Source organism: Diabrotica undecimpunctata, chromosome 2 (assembly GCF_040954645.1).
Source record: "Diabrotica undecimpunctata isolate CICGRU chromosome 2, icDiaUnde3, whole genome shotgun sequence".
Taxonomy (NCBI): domain Eukaryota; kingdom Metazoa; phylum Arthropoda; class Insecta; order Coleoptera; family Chrysomelidae; genus Diabrotica; species Diabrotica undecimpunctata.
The window spans coordinates 168,943,090-168,962,133 of NC_092804.1; the positions used below are offsets into that span (position 1 = coordinate 168,943,090).

At 34.6% G+C, this 19,044-nt stretch overlaps 1 protein-coding gene across 3 annotated transcripts in view; it reads right to left on the reverse strand.

The window, feature by feature from the left end:
* Positions 1-19,044, reverse strand: part of LOC140435180 (cilia- and flagella-associated protein 65) — a 65,589-nt gene that overhangs the window by 13,271 nt on the left and 33,274 nt on the right. Inside the window, exons 7-11 of one of the 3 annotated variants that reach the window (XM_072523955.1) lie at positions 12,672-12,950; positions 7,573-7,807; positions 5,028-5,216; positions 2,389-2,532; positions 1,260-1,336 (exon numbers count right to left, since the gene is read on the reverse strand). In XM_072523955.1, the coding sequence (XP_072380056.1) occupies positions 1,260-1,336; positions 2,389-2,532; positions 5,028-5,216; positions 7,573-7,807; positions 12,672-12,950 (924 nt within the window). Of the gene's footprint in view, positions 1-1,259; positions 1,337-2,388; positions 2,533-5,027; positions 5,217-7,572; positions 7,808-12,671; positions 12,951-16,213; positions 17,165-19,044 lie in introns of those variants that run through there. The other 2 variants (XM_072523954.1, XM_072523953.1) reach the window with 2 other exon arrangements.

Here is a 19,044-nt window from a genome sequence, read left to right on the forward strand (position 1 = left end):
GCTCTCTCTATTGCCCAAAGTTCTATGGAGAATATAGGATCGAAAAGAGCGGATCATCTTCTTACAGTCAGAACGCTAATAGAGAAATCCAATGAATATCACTTAAATAAACTCTACCCTATCATTATATATCTGATAACGATTTGTAAAGATATTCATTTATATGCAAAGTGGAAACATCCACACTTTGAATTAAAAGTATGAGGCAGATAGATTATGAGCCTTAATATCTCATATTTCGCACCTCTGGTAATGTGGCCTAAATATTCCAGCTTTCTTGTTTTGATGTGCTTTATGACCTCGCAATCATTTTGTAGCCTTCTTAACACTTTTTAATTTGTAACTCGTTGGGTCCATGGTATTTTCAAAATCCTTCTATAGCACCACATCTCACAACTTCTTTATAGTTCACTCTATCCACACTGTCCACTATTAGTGTCCAACTTTCCATTTCATACAACAAAGTCGAGAACACGTAGCATGTTAAGGCTCTTATCCTCAGTTCCAGAGGAAGGTCTCGATTAACAGACATTTTTTTCATTTTTATAAATGCTTGTCTTGTAATTTCAATGCGTGTCCTTATTTCTCTACCTTGGTGTTTTCATTTAACCAGGTTCCCAGATATTTATAGTTATTTTTCCCTTCATATCTAGCCTTCCTACTGTATGTTGCTTAGAAATAATCATGCACTTGGTTTTCTTAACGTTCATTTGTAGTCCATATTTTATACTGACTTGATGTAATCTATTTACTAAGCGTTGCAGTGCTTCTAGACTGTCTGCAAAAACAACGGTGTTGTCTGCAAATCTGTCGTTCAAGATTTTTCCGTTTATTGATATACCCTGTTGTTCCCCTGATATTGCGTCCTTAAAAATAGCTTCGCTGTACAGATTAAATAACAATGGAGACAGCACGCAACCCTGCCTAACACCCCTTTTGATTTCTATACTTTCAGTATCGACATTTCTGCAGATACTTACTGCAGATTTTACTAGCGGCTTTGTCCGTCGCCATGCAACGGTTTTAAATAAATTTATTTTCCTTTTTAGTTTGTACAATTCATCTATGTTTATATCATGTTTATCAATATTACTTACCAAAAATAGTTACTTTATTGGAACTTTTCGAAAAACTAATGAATGAACGTTTATGCACCAAAAAAAGTAAGCGACTCTCGGTGAAAAACTACCTAATCGGCAGTTAACGTGTTAACTCCACACTATTGCTTTACAAACCTGTATACAAACCCATATACAAACCTGTCGATTTTAAGATACTCCCAAAAATGCAACTTTGTAAATAGGGCACCAAAATTATATTCTACGACTTCAGCGATCTAAAAAATATTCTAAAATTAGTAACAACTGATTATACCAACTTTACTTAAAAAATTTTTAAAAAAACGACAGACCTAAATTTGGAAACGCATGCATGCTCTGTAGTAATCCCGGTCTGAAGAGGCATGCATGCTTGTAAATAGCAAAAAAGGATTGGCATCTGGATAAGCCAGACACGAACTCTCCCATCCCGATGCTCTCCAGACACTTTACCACTCCAACAGGTACTTATGTACAATGGGAGGATTTCTATTATCTTCATTGTGTGCCATGTGAAAGTTCTGGGAAATAAACAGAACCAGAACAGCATAATGTGCTATAGCATCGTTGTCGTCGAATTTGGAACAACCAAATAGCTTCTCGACAAGTTAAAAAAACTTTGTTTGTTACACTATAATTAAAATACTTACATATATGATAGTTAGTTAATAGTTATACAAAGAGTAAGCAGAAATATAAAAATTAGTCGGCGCACCTTAACTGCCTCCCGAACTCTATAAAAGCACTTTAATCCTACACGAATTGGCTCCCAAACCCTTACACGAACTGGCTCCCACTTATTACGAAATTGCCAGAAATTGAATCTCCTTCTGAAACTTGGATTTTGAGAAAAGAAGGTAAATATACACCAAAAATTAGAAATATAATCGTAAACAATTTATTTATTAAAGAAACTGCATAGACTATACAGGTTGATGCCTTCTTGACAAATTTTTTACAAACTCAAAGGCAGTTATACGTTTTTCCTGTAAAAGACGTATTTGATGTTCAACTAAATTTCTTTTAAGACGTATTATTTTGCAGAATACTCTTTTATGGATACAAGTTTTTATATGCTTTACAATAACTTTTTGTTCCCTACCTTGTACATTTTAGAATCATGACAAAGGCAAGGATTACCTGCAGAAACGTTGATTTAAATGGAATAATAAAATCTAGTTCCAAATTAAATACTGATTTTATATTAAATATGGTATGGTTCAAGAAACTCCATAAAGCAATATCTATATAATTAAACAATAATAATTTTATGTATTTTTAATTTCCTTACCTGGATTTTTCCGACAGTTGTATGGTAAGCAATAGGCAATAAAAATATGTTCGAATTTGAAGTTTTCTCTAAAATATTGCTCTGTGAATATTCTATATTGAAGTTATTGTCTCCCATTGTCAGGCATTGTATTTTTAAGTTAATCTGTAAGATAGAAGTTAATGATAAATTCCTATTATTAGTAAAAAATAACAGAATTTTCTGATGCTGGTCTAATTACGAAATTTACTAGTTATTTGACGTTTCGGTCTCCATGTTTTCATGTCTCGTCTCAAAACTTTCATTTCACAATCACTTAACGAAAGGAAATACATCATAGGCATACTCCTAGACGTCCAGAAGGCATTTGATCAGGTCTGGCACACAGGTTCGATCGAAAAACTCCACCTTGCTGAAATGCCCACACCTTTCGTTAAACTAATAAATTCCTATCTCTCCAATCGGACGATCAGGATCAAGGTTGGCAACACCCTATCCACACCTTTTACTCCACAAGCTGTAGTACCCCAGGGCTTAATTCTTGCTCCAATACTATACACAGTCTACAATAGTGACATCTTCCACCCACAGAATAGATCGGAGACCCTTCTTCTGTACGCTGATGACACTGCTCTCCTCACGTTAGGACCATACAGAAACCGTGGATAATTGTCTGTATAAAATCAATTAGACCAAGTTATCCGGTAGTGCAATAAATGGAGGGTGACCATAAATCCCTCCAAAACACAATTAATTTTATTTAAATCCTCAAATTGCCGCGATGCTCATGGCCGAATAACTCTGTTAGGAGAGGACCTTATTCTCAGAAACTCGGTTTCCTATTTGAGAGTTAATTTTACCAGGACTCTCAACTGGAAAACCGACATTCAAGACACTCTTGATAGGGTGAGAAAGAGGTTTAATCTTCTGGCAGTGCTAGCCGGCAAAATGGGCAAGACATCATCTAAAACATTATTGCACACCTATAAAACCTTCATCAGGCCCATTATCGAGTACAAGTCATGCGTCTACGCCTCCCTTAAGACCTACCAAATTAACGCCATCATGGCCACAGAAAGGAAAATACTTAGGTTCTGCATGAGGCGTAGCAGTCACTCTCCATCAGTACACATATACATATTATCTAATATGACACCCATTAAGGACAGAGTGCTATCCCTCAGCAGGAGGTATGTCCTTCGAAGCATCGCTGCCTCGAACAATCGAGCAAAACAAATACTTAAGACTCCTTGCAATCGCCGAGGGCAAATATTCACCAGGCTTCCGCAAAGAAAAGTTCCGTTCCCTCCAGCTACTTCTACACAATACTGGACACGAACTTCCTGAACTTAAATATCGCAGCTAAAAACAGCATGCCAAAAACGCTGATTAAGAGCCGTTCCTAGTATGGCTGGTAACCCCTAAAGTACCTCCTTCGACATGTTTGGCTTCCCTCACCACTAATCCTTTTTGTGCGCTTCATACAACAGTCGTCCACACACATACGCCACCTTCTGAACCCCAGCTTTTTAGCAGTCCACTACATCTCCACAAACCAACATCAGTCAACAAGATTTCTCACACCCCCACTACTCCACAAAAAAAAGAGGAGTATCCCTTCCTTGAAGAGGTGACAGCCTAAACAAGGTTAAAACTCTGGCTCTCTCGCTCACTTGCTCAGGAACATATAGTGATATAATTCATTTTGCTAATTAATCGTTGAAATGCTGATCAAATCAGCTCTATACCAAGTCAAGGATTCACAGTATTCTCCCGAACATCTTATCTATGTATCTAGGTTTTGTTTATAAAATAAATTGTATGGAAAATTCAACATATATTGGTCAGACACATTAATATCTATATAGAATAGTCATACCTTACAAAAGCAACATAAGAAATGATAGTCCAAATACTATAGCCTTTACCAAAGAGTTTTGGACAAGAAGCATTCATTCAATTTTGAAAATGTACAGGTTTTAGAAAGGGAACCAAATTATATTAAAATATGTATATTGGATACCATTCATTAAAAAACATCTAAATGCTATCAACAACAAAACTTCCATAAAACGCTCATAATTTTTTGCGCTTCAAGAAATATGTTTTTCCTGTTTTCGATTATTTTAATTTTAACTTTCAATAATATAACATATCCTGTATACTATAACGTCACTGCACGTTTCGTAAATTGAGTGGAATACGTTATGGAAAACTAAGAGGTGATGTTGGGTTCAATTCTCGATATAGAGGGAGCATTCGACAACACCTACGAAGCAATCTCAAAGGTAATTAAAGGCAGGGGAGAGTTTTATTTCCTCTCTTTGTGGAATCTGGCAATGGATGGAATGATAGCTACACTCATCAACGACAGACTTCGTATCCTGGGTTGTTCCGATGAACTTAGTCCACGGTTAATATGTCCAGTGCAAATTTGTACTGTTACAGAATGGACGTCAAATGCAACTATCGTAGCAGAACCTTTTCGTTCCCATATTTCAGATACTAGTAATAATATATAATAAAAATAAAAAAATTTGTGATATAGTGATTCTTCTTAATGTGAATATCCAGGCCGAATGTTAGCGATCATCATGGCAATATTTATTAATATAGTGATAATAAATAATATTAATTATTATGTAAAATATTATATTTACCTGCAAGTGTTGACCGGGTCCTATATCTCCTGAATTAGGCACGATAGAGATCTTGTCATTGTTAGATTGTAATGAATTAACGTGAAGAAGGAAACTTACGGAAGATTGACCAAAGTTGAATAAGTTAAAGTTACTTTCGATTATGGCTCCAAATTCAAAGACATCAAAACTATCACATAATGGGGTTGCCTAGAACACAAAAAACCAATACATAAATTAAGTACTTTAGAAACTTAAACTTTTGTTTGTTATAAAGTTAGAGTTATTATTAGATAAATATTTTTTTATGATGCCTATCCATTACGGATATTAGACACTAACATGTCTATTTTGACTTTGTTGGAAATATTCTTCTTCTTGGACCTCTTTTTCTATGCACCTTACTTTAAGGTATGGTCTGAGTATTCCAGGTATTCCATTTTGCGACGATTTTTGGTTATGACTAGTTCGCGCCCTTTACCCATTCTGCGTAAAACTTCTCTTGTAACTTTGTCTATTCAGGAAATCCTTAACATGCGTCTATAGCACACATTTTAAATGCTTTGAGTCTCTTCAGTGATGCTTTTATTAAGGTCCATGACTACACTCATAGAAGAACGGAGAATTTTAGTAAAAGAACTCTTATTTCCAATTTAATATCGTGACCTTTGGTTTTTTTTTAATTCTGGCGAAAACTGATATTTCCCTCTCAAGCCTTATCTTTTTTTTTTATAGCCCTTTTTCTATCCGAATTGTCGAATAAAGGCCTCTCCCATTTCTCGCCATTCATCCCTGTTGTGTGCTAGGCGTTTCCACATTGGTCCTGCGACTCTTTTGATATCGTCGCTCCAGCGCATTTGAGGTCTTCCTCTTGGTCTCTTCGCATCGTACGGTCACCAGTTTCCGACTTCTAAGCTTTATCTTAACTTCCGTCAATTCTTTCCAACTATCTAATTACAATTATTTCTTATAACCTACTATAAGTATAATTAATTTAATATAATTATAATTACAACGATCAAAAAGTATAGCCTTTCATAGCCTATATTTTATAATAATAAATTATAAAACGGTATAATTATAAAACGACAATGAAAGAATTGAACACGTGGATTCGTACATCTACTTGGGAACAACAGTTAACTCAAATTGGGATCAAGCGAAGGAAATACGTATAAGAGTAGAAAAGGCAAGAGCATCGTTCACTAGCATGAAGCAAATTTTCACCTCTAAAAGCCTCACCCTACCTCTCAAAATTCGACTTCTGAAATGTTATGTATTCCCGGTTTTGTTATATGGAATGGAATCGTGGACAATGACCGCAACATTGATGAAAAAAGTAGAGGCCTTCGAAATGTGGGATTACCGACGTATATTACGTATATCCTGGACTGAGCACGTGACCAACGAAGAGGTACTACGCCGGATAGGTAAAGAGAGAGAGGTAGGAATAAGTATAAAGAAAAGAAAGTTGGAATACTTGGGTCACGTTATGAGACATAAAAAATATAGAGTACTACAGCTGATCGTTCAAGGGAAAATAGAGAGCAGAAGGGGTCCAGGGAGGAGAAGACACTCGTGGCTCCAAAACTTGCGGCAATGGTTCGGATTGTCATCTGCTGAACTATTCAGATCTGCCGTAAACAAAGTCAGAATAGCCATGTTGATTGCCAACGTTCGGAACGGACAAGGCACATGAAGAAGAAGAAAAACGGTTTCATTGCCAATGATCTGGAATTATTTTTTCTTGACGTTTCGTATGCAAATGCAGTAAACATTATCAAAGGCGATGCAGCAGCATCGTAATAAGACGAAAGATGGTCGAGATGGTTGGGTGACGTAGAAGAGGACCTTGAAACTATAAAAGTAAATCAATGGAGGACAAGGGCACAAGGCAGGTCTCAATGAAACGACATAGCCTGACAGGCAAAGACCCATCCAGGGTTATGACGCCAAAAGAAGAAGATGAGAGAGATGAGACATTTAGTATTGGGAATTTGCATTTAGTTAGGCTGGCTTCGATATCATTTTGTGAAAAATCTTTGTTTATTTGTTTAGACCGGTAATAGCCAGTTGATTGTTTATTTGCAATGACAGTGACAATATGTTGATTTCAGTGATGATATCTGTATTAAAATCGACCGTCCGTCTTAGAGTTCGTGTTTAAAGACTTTCTAGTTTTTCATATTAGTCAACTGAGCAGTAACTTCTTTGTGTGCCGTGCTTGTATTCAAGCCAAGCGTTGGCTATCGTCATATTGACAAGCTGATGAAATGATTCTCGGTCGGCAGCTAGATGAAACAGTTCCTCGACCGTTCGACCTGTCCATTGTCTGATGTTAAGCAGCCAGGACAGTTGTTTTCTTCCGACCCAACGTTTTCCTTCGATTTTGCCCGGAATGATTAACCGGAGCAGTGAGCAATATAGACCGAAAAATTCAGAAATGTTGTTTAAATTAGGACGATGAAACTGGTTTGTTATTACAAGATAGTTTTCCTGTTTTAAATGGTGGAATGCAAATTTTCCTGAAAAATAGATCGGTAGAAACAATTCCATTGATACTTACACATAGTTGTGTATACGCTCTATCACAATAAACAATAAAGAGATGGTCGTAGTTTTGTCCAACAATTGCGTCCAACTTATGCTTTACATAAAGTTTGCAAACCATTTCCACAACCTTCGGTGCGCAAGCTTTGGCGTGGTACAAAACAGTAATAGAGATTTCTTCATAAGGTAAAATCTCCCCTGTATCTGGTATTATAGAGACCAACTTATCAACTGGTGATATAAAAGTATAACTAGAAAAGAAAACAAATTAGAATTCATGTTATTCTTGTATAATAATAAATAATATGAAATGAGTTTTTTGATATTATGTGCAGATGTGTGGCATTATATTTTGTGTAATTAGAAATTTACTTCAAGCTCACTGTAAGTGAACTTCTTACACCAGAAAAATTAATTCATGATGAAGATAAAAAGCTCTTTTATCGATAAAAGCCTCAGCGTAAATGGACATGGATCAGCCCAAATGGCAGTGTCAAAAATAAAATAGCTTATATCATAACAAACAGAAAAGAAATAATTAAAGACATCGAAGTACTCAACAAATTTTCAATAGGAAGCGACCACAGATTAATCCGAGCTAAGATACTATTAAATGTCAAATTGAAAAGAACAAAGATGATCCTAAAAACAAGAAAGTACATTATGAAAGTACACTAACAAGATAAAATAGAAGATGTAGATCAAGCAAATGATGGCATAACGAAGGCTCTAAAAGAAACGAAAAGGGATTACGGCTGCCCGACCGTTCTGACTGATAAAGAAAAACTAAGCCAAAACACTAAAGAGCTAATAGGCAAAAGAAGACAGCTAACGGAAAAATACGGCTCCATCTACACATCAATGAAGAAATTAAATAAAGATATCCACAGGTCAATCCGAAAAAAGTAAGAGAAAACAATATAAGAGAAATAACTAAAATAGTTTAAAACTTTGGGCGCAAAATACGAACAACATAGGCAACAAAAATATGTACATAACAAAAAATAAAGACGGACACATTACTACTGATAGAACCAAAATCCTTGAGGATGTCGAATCCTCTTCGAATCGAATCGCGAAATGTATAAGAGCACCGACGAAAGGCAAGATCAGCCCCTGCCCAAAATCACAAACCAGGGATCAGAATTAATGCCAGAAATATCTCCATACAAAATCAAAACGGCACTTTTAGAAATGAAAAATAACAAATCCCCTGGATATGACGGACTAGTGATCAAACTAGGTGAAAATAAAATTATCCAGGCTTTCGCCAAGGTTTTCACCGAATGTATCTACTAAGGAAAACTCATTCTCAATGGAACAATGCAGTCATTATTTTATTACACAAGCAAGGAGACATACAGTCCTATCAGTTTACTTTCACACATATACAAGTAAAAGCCAAATAAAGTTGCGTGCACGTCACCAAGGTCATAATTCTATTTTATGTGTGGCTACATTTCTATAGAAAAGTGTATGTTATTTTAGTTTGCCAAACAATCACTTCTAAAAGTAACCCGAATGTATATACAATATAGCTTTTTTGGATTTAGACTTCCTCAGGAATCCCTCATTGTAAACTTTTGAGTTGAAATGTGCATGAAGAGACCACCAATTAATGACGGAGTATTAGTCACTACCAGAAATATTCATGTTGCCACGTCGTTTGTTGAGTTTTCAATCAGTGTTCTGTGGGTTTTGTACTCGTAGTATCATCGATTTTTGAGGTTATCTTATGAAAAACATTTATTTATTTGTCAAAATACCCAAACAGCTGAATAGTCGATGCAAAGAACTTGTGGCTTCATTAGTTAACTATTTTGAAGAAGAAAGGAATAATAATGGCCCTTTGTTACCCTTAAACGCTGTGCAAGAGGTAATATGCGAATAAAATATCATTACTTTACTTTACAAAAATTTGTATTATTTTAGCGTGTAGCTGCTAATGCAGAAAAAAGGTGAATAGTTCGAGTCACCAAAGAAAAAACGTTGCACTAATAACCCAGTAACAAATACAACAACTTTAAATACAAGCTCTATTCGTGATACCATTTACAATATGTACCAGAGAAGTAAATATGATTATAACAAATATACATTTAACATAATTTTATTTCTGTATGCTTTTAGAACAGCACGTAACGGTTCAATCATTGTGGTCCCAACTGAAAGATTAAGAATTATTTAATGGTAGTACCACTTCTTTAAAAAGATTGCTCAAAGAACTTGGGTTTGAGTGGATGAAGGATAATCAACGACGAGGACTTATGGAATTACCTAACGTTGTTTGTAAAAGAGTACAATTCTTGAGAATTTATAAAGAAGCGAAGGATGAAGGTATATACCAATTCGTGTTCCTCGATAAAACTTGGATATAAAAAAAATGGGATCATTGGTCATTCTTGGCAAAATGAAAATATAAAGAGTGTTAAAACCACTAAAACGGATGGCAAAAGGTTTGTTGTATTAACATAAGTTGTTATATGAACATTTAAATATCATTGCAGTTATATTATACTCCATGCTGGAAATGAAACCGGATTTATAGAGGGTGCTGAAGCAATATTTTGTTCAAAAACTCAATTTAGTGATTATCATGGGGAAATGAAACAGGCAAATTTCTTGAAATGGTTTGAATATCAGTTGCTGCAAAACTTCTCTAATTGTACTTGATAATGCACCTTATCACAGTATCACAGTATCACAGTATGTTATTGCATAAAACTCCGAATACAGGATGGTCAAAAAGTGCTATTGAGGAGTGGTTGACAGAAAAAAACATTCCGTATTCCCATATGATGTTCAAAACAGAACTGTTGCGCATCTTTTCTCAGTAAATATACAGATATAATCTTACATATAAATGTTATTTATTTTAAACATTTTTTAGAAATAAACCACAAACCAAGTATATAATGGACGATATGGCAGAACGGTATGGACACAAAGTTTTACGTCTTCCTGCTCACCATTGTATCTTTAACTCTATTGAATTAATTTGGGGCATAGCAAAAAATTATTACAATAGGCACATTGGTAGAGATGGTAACAGCGCTAATAACCGCCTAAACATGTGGAATGAGGCACTTTACATCATTACTCCTGATATGTGGAAAAACTCTATCAATCATACTGAAAGAGAAATATTTAAATGGTATGAGAAGGAAAGAATATTTGATCGTCAAGAAATTAGTCCAATAGTAATAAATGTTAATAGTGGAGAGAGTGACACTAATGTGGAATCAGATTCAGAAACTATTTAGTTCGTTGATGTTATTTTTTTTAATGTCATGTTTTGTCTTTGAAAATACGTTCATTATTAAAAAATATTTTATTTTATTGTTTGTGGTTTTATTTTGATTATATTTGTGGTTTGGTTACTCAGTAATAACCTTACAACTTTTATTGTGAAATCTATTCATGAATGTAATTAACAAAAAACAAATGAAAAAAAAACACCCATTTTCAAATTTCATTTAATATAGTTTGAAATTTGCTACCTTCACTTTTTTTGTTTACTTCAGTTCTTTTCTGTTAATTTTCATACTTCATGAACCATCTGACAACGCTGCAAATGTTCAATATGATGACGTGAACGCAACTTTAGTTGGCTTTCACTATATAAACTTTTCACAAAAATTATCAAAAAAAGAGTGGACGCTAAATTAGACTTCTATCAGCCTAGAGAACAAGCTGGATTTAGATCGAAATACAGCACTAACGACCACTTAGTCTTGTCGACTACGAGAAAGCGTAATAATACTAATAAGCCTTAGTACTAATTTGATACCAAGTCATCAGAAAATGTTAAAAGCAGAATGCCGAATAGACTATCGCTACACTAACATACTCAAATATATCTACCAAAATGCCACAGCTAGCGTAAGACTATCTGAACAAGAAACAAATAAATTCTGTATACAGCGAGGAGTACGGCAAGGAGACACCGTCTCTCCAAAGCTAATCACGACGCTTTTAGAACATACTTGTAAGAAGGCACATCTAAACGAGCATGGTATCACCATTCACCATAAATGGAGAAAAGCTCAGTCATTTAATATTTACAGATGACATCGTCCTTATAGCCGATCGTATGGATGATGCAATAATAATGTTTTGAAGCGTTATATATATCACGCTTCCTTGGAGGTCGGACTAAAGATTAATATGAACAAGATGCAAATAATGACTAATCTGGTGCTAAATCGAAATATTGCTGTTGATGGAAGGGATATTGTGCAGACTACATCGTATAAGTACTTAGAAGATCAAATTCGGTTGGGCAGAGGAACCCAGACATGTGAGCTCCCACGTCGCATAGGATTACCCTGGGCAGCGTTTGGTAAATTAAACTATGTATTTAAATCGGATTTACCGATATGCCTCAAAAAGAAAAGCTCTGACCAATGTGTGTTACCTGTAATCACGGAAGCATTAACATTGACAAAAAAAGGTAGTGAATAAGATTCACGTGATTCAGAGAGCTATGGAGCGCCAGATGTTAGATGTCTCTCTCGAGAGACCGAATCCCAAACGAAGAAATACGTTGTAGAACAAAAACAACCGAGGCTATCGACAAAATCGCGTTATTAAAATGAAATTGGACAGGACACGTCGCCAGATTATCAGACAACCGATGGAAAAAACGTATTGTTGAGTAGGGACCAAGACAAGAAGCAATACGGAGCAGAGGACGCCGACCAACTAGATGAACTGACAACCTGAAACGTGTTAGCAATAACTGGATGCAAGGCACAAGACAGAGACAGATGGAAAGAGCAGAGGGATATCCATGTCCAGCAGTGGACGCATACAGGTTGATAATGATGAATTTGTAATTAGTAAAAGGACTATGAGGGTTCGGGATATTTTCCTATGTTAAACCCCATAAGAAAACGCTAAGGTTCATTCTACTCATTTTTGGTCCCTTTATTGATGAAGTGGAAATCGAAACGTCAAATAAACGTAATTTTAGCTGAAAATAATACTAGTAGTGGAACTTGAACACATCCATGTCGTGAATACGACTACAGAAGAAATCGAAAACTTAATTTAAACTTCTGAACGACATTTTTGTATTCAACTGTAAACTTAATATCTTTAATATCACCTTACCTCAGGTTAAAGCAACACTTATTTTTCATTAGGAAAGTTTCCTTAGCTACTGTATCAACTTGCGCTGTAGATAAAATGAGTTCATTATTATTTCCAACTTCTATTGCAGGCAAGTCTGCTAATCCTTGTACACAAAAGGAGATCGGTTTACTCTCTTGGCCATTTATTATTAGATTCCAGACTTCCATCAGGGGTTTAGGCTTTTTGTTAGCTCGGAATCTGGCAGAGATTATGACAAATGTTTTTATAATTCCGGTCATTGGTTTCATGGTGATACGGCTAAAATATTTATTGAAGGAAGATATATAAAAATCTATGGACTCGGTTTTTACTGGATGGAAATTCATGTAAATAAGATATATTAACATAAAAAATATTTTTATAAATTTTAACACGTTAATAACATGTTATAATTATACCTAAAAGATAATTGGAGTTTCAGAGACTGACATGTTAAAATTATGGCATCTATTTTTAAAAAGACGTTAACCAGGATTTTTCTTTGTTTAATATAATTATAGTTACCATAGTCAATCGCACGAGTTCCTACCAAGTCGGTCCTGATAGGGTAAACCATGGTAAGGCCATGGATATGGAATATCGAAACTTCTACGGGGATCCAGTACCGGCTTCGATGGTATTTCAGAACGACGACTATGATATAAAAAGCGAATTTAGATTTGGTTTTCAGTCTAAAATAAATTGTTGTATCGAAGAAGTTGTATATTAAATTAATGTAAATTATTGTGTTTTTAGTGAATTAGAATAAGTGTAAAATACTGTAAACAAATGGAAATAAAGATTAAATAAACTAAGTGTAACATTATAAACGTTACATCTTTATTAATTTATATTTAAATAATTATTTTACTTTAAATTCTTTATTATTGTGTTAATTCCTTAACCTTCAGTTTCTCTTTTACCATTTTTTTCTTCAAAAAATAGTTGGCGCCCTCTCTCTCATTCTGTCCGGTAGAATAAATATTCGCACTCTCTCTTTCTGTGCCGTAGAATAAAATTTCGCCCTCTTTCTTTCTTTGCGGTAGAATAAATATTCGCTCTCTCTGTTTCTGTCCGGTAGACTAAATATTCTGTTCTATGTTGACAGAAGAGCTAATTCCATTATAGGCATACGTCCTATGGCATCTGTTCTATACTTCATAGTAAGTAGTCTCTTCCCACTGTTTGTCAATCAGCTTCTCTATAGTGGTGGGAATATTCTTTTTTGTCTGTAATTGAAATTTATAAAAGAATGTAAAATTATAAGGTTCATTTTATGTTCTGCAGAAATCTCTTGGAGTGAGTACTTTCATTGTAAACTACACTGCGCATCACGAAAAAGAGGCCACCTAAAATTTTTGCCATTTTTTAATTTTTACGAATCATACCACAAAGTGATTGTCATTAGCTGTTTGTATAATGTTTAAGAATATGTTCTAAAGCAGTATGCAATCATTTTTTAAATAACAAATGTCAAAAAATAACTTCTTCCAAAATAATGATTTTATTGGAAAATAAAAAAAAATTAACATTGTACATTTTTTCTGTTTTCTTTATAAAATTACAATTAAGTCGTGAATATTATTACTGTGTATTACCACCTTTATTGTGAAATACACTCCTCATTCGATTTGGCATTGAATTGATCAAATTCTGGATGTCGTTTTGAGGAAAACCTTCCCATTCTTCCATGAGCGCCAACCGAAGCTGCTCACGATTTATTGGAGCTGGTATTCTGTTTCTTACCTTTCGTTTGAGTGGGTCCCAAACGTGTCCAATCGGGTTCAAATCTGGACTTTGAGCCGACCAGTTCATTTTTTGCACACCGACAGTTTCCATATATTGCGTTACCATGTCTTACATAAAAATAAGGATTTCGCCGACAAACCCAGAAAAAGACATTACATGCTCGTCTAGAATTTCGGTAATGTATTGGTGTGTATTCAACGCTCCTCTATTATTAAATACGATATCAGTACGGCCCTCGAATAAAATGCATGCCCAAAACATTACCGAACCCCTTCCAAAAGCAACACGTACTTGTCGAACACAAGCAGAATATCGTTCCCCACGTCTTCTGTAACAACCACCCTGGACTGATCACTAAACAAAACATTTTTCCAATCTTTTCCTATTAACAAAGGTCCTGTTGCTGGACAGCGAGCCCTTAGACCAAATTCCCTCAACCTTCTTCTCGCGGTAGAAGATCATAAAGTCCACCCGTGAGCGTGTCCACCCATGGTTGCGTAACTTGAGGGAATGGTATGGATGCACATCAATTGAACTATTCAGAGCAGCAGCATCTAAGATCAGAATAGCCATAATGATTGCCAACCTCCGTCGCGGAGATGGCACGTGAGGAAGAAGAAGGACATTTCTCAGCCATAGTTTTTAATTTAAAAATTGCACAAGTTTACTCTTCGAATAACTGTACACTAATGAAAGATTTTTGAAAAACAGAATAGCCATATTCCAAGAGAAATAAGGTACAAACAACACGTGCATTATCCGAAGTCGTAAAACTGATATCAATTCTGCAAACTTATTACCCTTAATTGGCCTGTCGACACCGTTTGTCGGTACCTAAAAGAAGCTAAAAGTGTTTCTGCATTGTGGGAATTTAGTTACAATAGAATAAATTGTATAAACTTAAAGTTATTGAAAAATTCTTACAAAATTCTAGGTGGCCTCTTTTTCGTGACGCGCAGTGTATATTCTATAATTCTGACAGCATTTTCAATATTCATAACCTCACTTCTTTCAATACCACGTTTTCAATTTTATGCATGTAGGAATATTACAAAACTTAACAAATTTTAATAATAATTCTATTTCACTTTATCCTTGCCATCTGCTATTTGTTTAATTGTGATTTTGTAAAATAATTGGCAAGGAAGTTAACCCCTTTTGATGTCTCACTAATGCTGATGTTATATTCTAGTTTATTGGGTTTATTGGATAATTTACTGGATCATTTCTGGAATGTTTTATGGAATAATGTATATTTATGGAATGATATGGAATTTATGGAATAACTGCAGCTATCTGTAAGACCTACCCACATGCTCTGGAGGCGGCAATATGATCAACCACATAATCTGGAGGCAACATCGTAGCAGGAGTAAGCAACCAAAATATGCTATAAGTATCAGTTCCAAATTTATTAATTATAAAGCTTTAGGCAGGTTGTTTTATGTTGAATAAATATGATTATTTAAATCATTGTTTTATTTGTTAACAGCTAAATTTTCATTGTTTAATTCATAGTTTAAGACAAGACAGATTCAAACTTGAGAGACTGAGCTAGGCCAAGCATACACGATAAGCTCCCATGGTGGGATGAGGTATTATTTTATAATAGTATTTCAATTCTCTTTGGTAGTGTTATCGTTACAAGTAAATTAAATCACTGTAAATAAAAGGTAATAAAAACATTACAATAGTCATAAAACAATATTTCAGGTATTTTTTAATAAAATTCAATAGCAATTTTTCAAATAGAAAAAAGTAAAACGAAAAATACATTTTCTCTGAAAGCCTTAAATTATTAAAATTTAAAATAAAATAAAACTCCTTAAAATAAAAGTAACTAAATATTTCTAAAAGCATATGAAGTTACATGGAGCTATGGAAGTCATAAGAGCTCTTTGGTGAAACTGAATTTTCTCCAAATTTCTTTAGTCTAGAGTTTTACCGTTAAAGTTTGTTTAGCAGTAAATGGTTGACTTTCCGGCCCGGTTTCAGGTAAAATTTAAATATATTTCCTGGTAAAAAATTGTAAATCTTCATTTCTTAATGTTGATTTAATTGTGTACAATCCAAACTCATTATTACCTAATTATAAACTCATTAATAATATTTACGACAGCACAAATTGAAGTCAATCATTTTCTGCTAAACAAACTTTAACTGTCAGGCGTTAATTAATATTTTTGATTTTGATATGTAAACTAAGAGCAATAGATATACAATTACGAGTAATAGAACTAAAAATAACATAAATCGCGAGCAATCGAAATAACAAAATAATTCGCTTCAGTTTTATTTAAAACTACATATCAAAATTAATTCTTTAAGAAGATTTTCTGCAGTAAGAATATTGTACTTTGCAATGTAAACAGTTTTAACTTCTCTTTCTAAATTTTTATCAAAACTTTTCTTATATGATTCTCCTTTTTCTTTTTCTCCTCTCTTCTTACTTTTATCTTTGTTTCGTTGTTTTATTTCCTTTAAGGTGTCCTTCATACCAAATCCAAATCTTACTGAACGTGTCGCCTTTGCTTCTAATGTTATCTCACCATTTTCTACATTTATAAGATCAAAATGTGAAGCACCCCTTGTAGGAACAAAATTTGGTATCGAATACAGTTCGTCAGGTGTTAGTTCATCCGTAAAATGTTTTTTGTTCTTTCCGGTGGTTTTGTCCAATTTTGATTTTTTGTCCACTTTCGTTTTACCGCTTTTGCCTGTTTTGGCGGTCTTGTTAGTTATTTCTACAAAAAATTAAAGAAATTAAAAAATATTGTATTAAAATAAAGTCCAGTTGTCAGAGACTTGACCCCTAAAAATTTGCTCAGCTTTTTGTTAAGAATGACAATTTTGATACTCCAAAAAAGATGCAACAAAGTTTGCTCGTCAGACTCTCGGGGTTCCCCCTAACACCTTTCTCAAAGAGGAAGCAAAATGGAAAATATCCACTTACTAAGATGTCTCAGGGCAGTATACTTTCGCCCATTTTATACAACATTTTTGTTTCAGGCCTACCAACAGATCCAAGAATAAGTACAGCCCAAAGGATGAAAGAAGAATAGTCCAAAACATAGAAAATCACCTCGGAAGAATCACAGAATACACCGAAAAATGGAAGATCCAAATTAAAAGATTCATTCAAGTATCTAGGAGTCTATTAGCGTTTTAACCTCCAAATGAACGTAGAAACCTTGCCTAAAGTTCTCTCTAAATTCAAAAATCTTTCCATCTTTAAACTTAGCACCAACCATCTGCACTGTGGTTATTTTCTTTTGAAGAACAGAAAATTGTAAATCATGTCCTGCGTAAGTTAGACAACGGTAAATCGGTCTTTCGGTGGCATCTTTCAATCATTAACTTATAGTGATCCATGGTATATACAGTGTTATTTCTTAGTTCCCGCTTAATGTTCCCTATCACAAGGAAGGTATGAGTGCCCAGGTATCATAAAGTAGTGTTTAATTTTTGTGAACCGGTCTTTGTGTATAAAGTGTAGATTTACCAAAACAAGATTTAAATTTTTGTTTTGTTCAGAACAGTTATCACTAAACACAAAAACTTTCTTAAAGTTAACATCAACTTTAGACAAATAATTATACAAGCAGCTGGCAATCTCACATAAACCACGCCTTCCTGTACTTTCATCCCAAAGATACATCGTTGAAGAACCGGCTTTAACATTGTGAATGCAAAAGTTATAGGTCCACAGTTTCCTTTTGTAGTACTGAATATCAGTAGTTAGTTTTGCGATAACCAGGGTAATTTTCTATAAGCCATTAGTTGTAGAGAGAATAGTGCTTTTTAATGCTAAGTCCAACGGGAAGTACTTTCGATGAGGACTTTTAGTGCGACGATAACGACTTGTGACAGTTAGGAGTGACATGATGTGTTCCTTTACTTTACAAAGATCGTCATTTTCTATTTTCTTCACTGGCTTAGTATTGCCCATTTGATCCGTGGTAACAGTGCCAGTCCGGTTGGTTTTCTCAAGTACAATTCGAACCCGCTTTTAAGAAATTCCACGAGTGTTATAAAAAGTAGTACAACAAACTGTAGGGTAACGTGATCAACAGTCACATTATACTGAATGCGTTTCAATGTACGGCTTGGTCGCCCCTTTACGTAGGACCTTTTTACGTCATTGCAGATTAACAACTTTGAAGTAAGTGTTCTGTAGATCATAGTGTACAATTTTCAAAAGGAATCGAAAATATTGGTTGCCTGGTCTACGCCTATTTTCTCAAAACATTCATATTTACAAGAAGATCCAATCTTGCAGGCAACAACTTCCCTTTTAGTATTTCTTAAAATGTAAGAGCTCCATTATATATATCACTATACACATTTTTTTGACAATCATTCATCCTAACAGGTCTCTTTCGCTAATAAACTGACACAGCACGATTATCAGAAAGTTTTGCTCTTACTTCGCTAGTAGAAGGTTCAGATTCCATCATCATTTTCTATAAAAAAATGAACACGAACTAATCATAAACGTAAGCACAGTAAAATAAACACGAACTGTTCGAGATTGTTGAGTTCGCCCTTACCACCTGCTCGGCTATCGTCCGATGGGAATTCATTTATTTGATTTAATTTGAAGGTGAAACAAGGTCGAACTCAA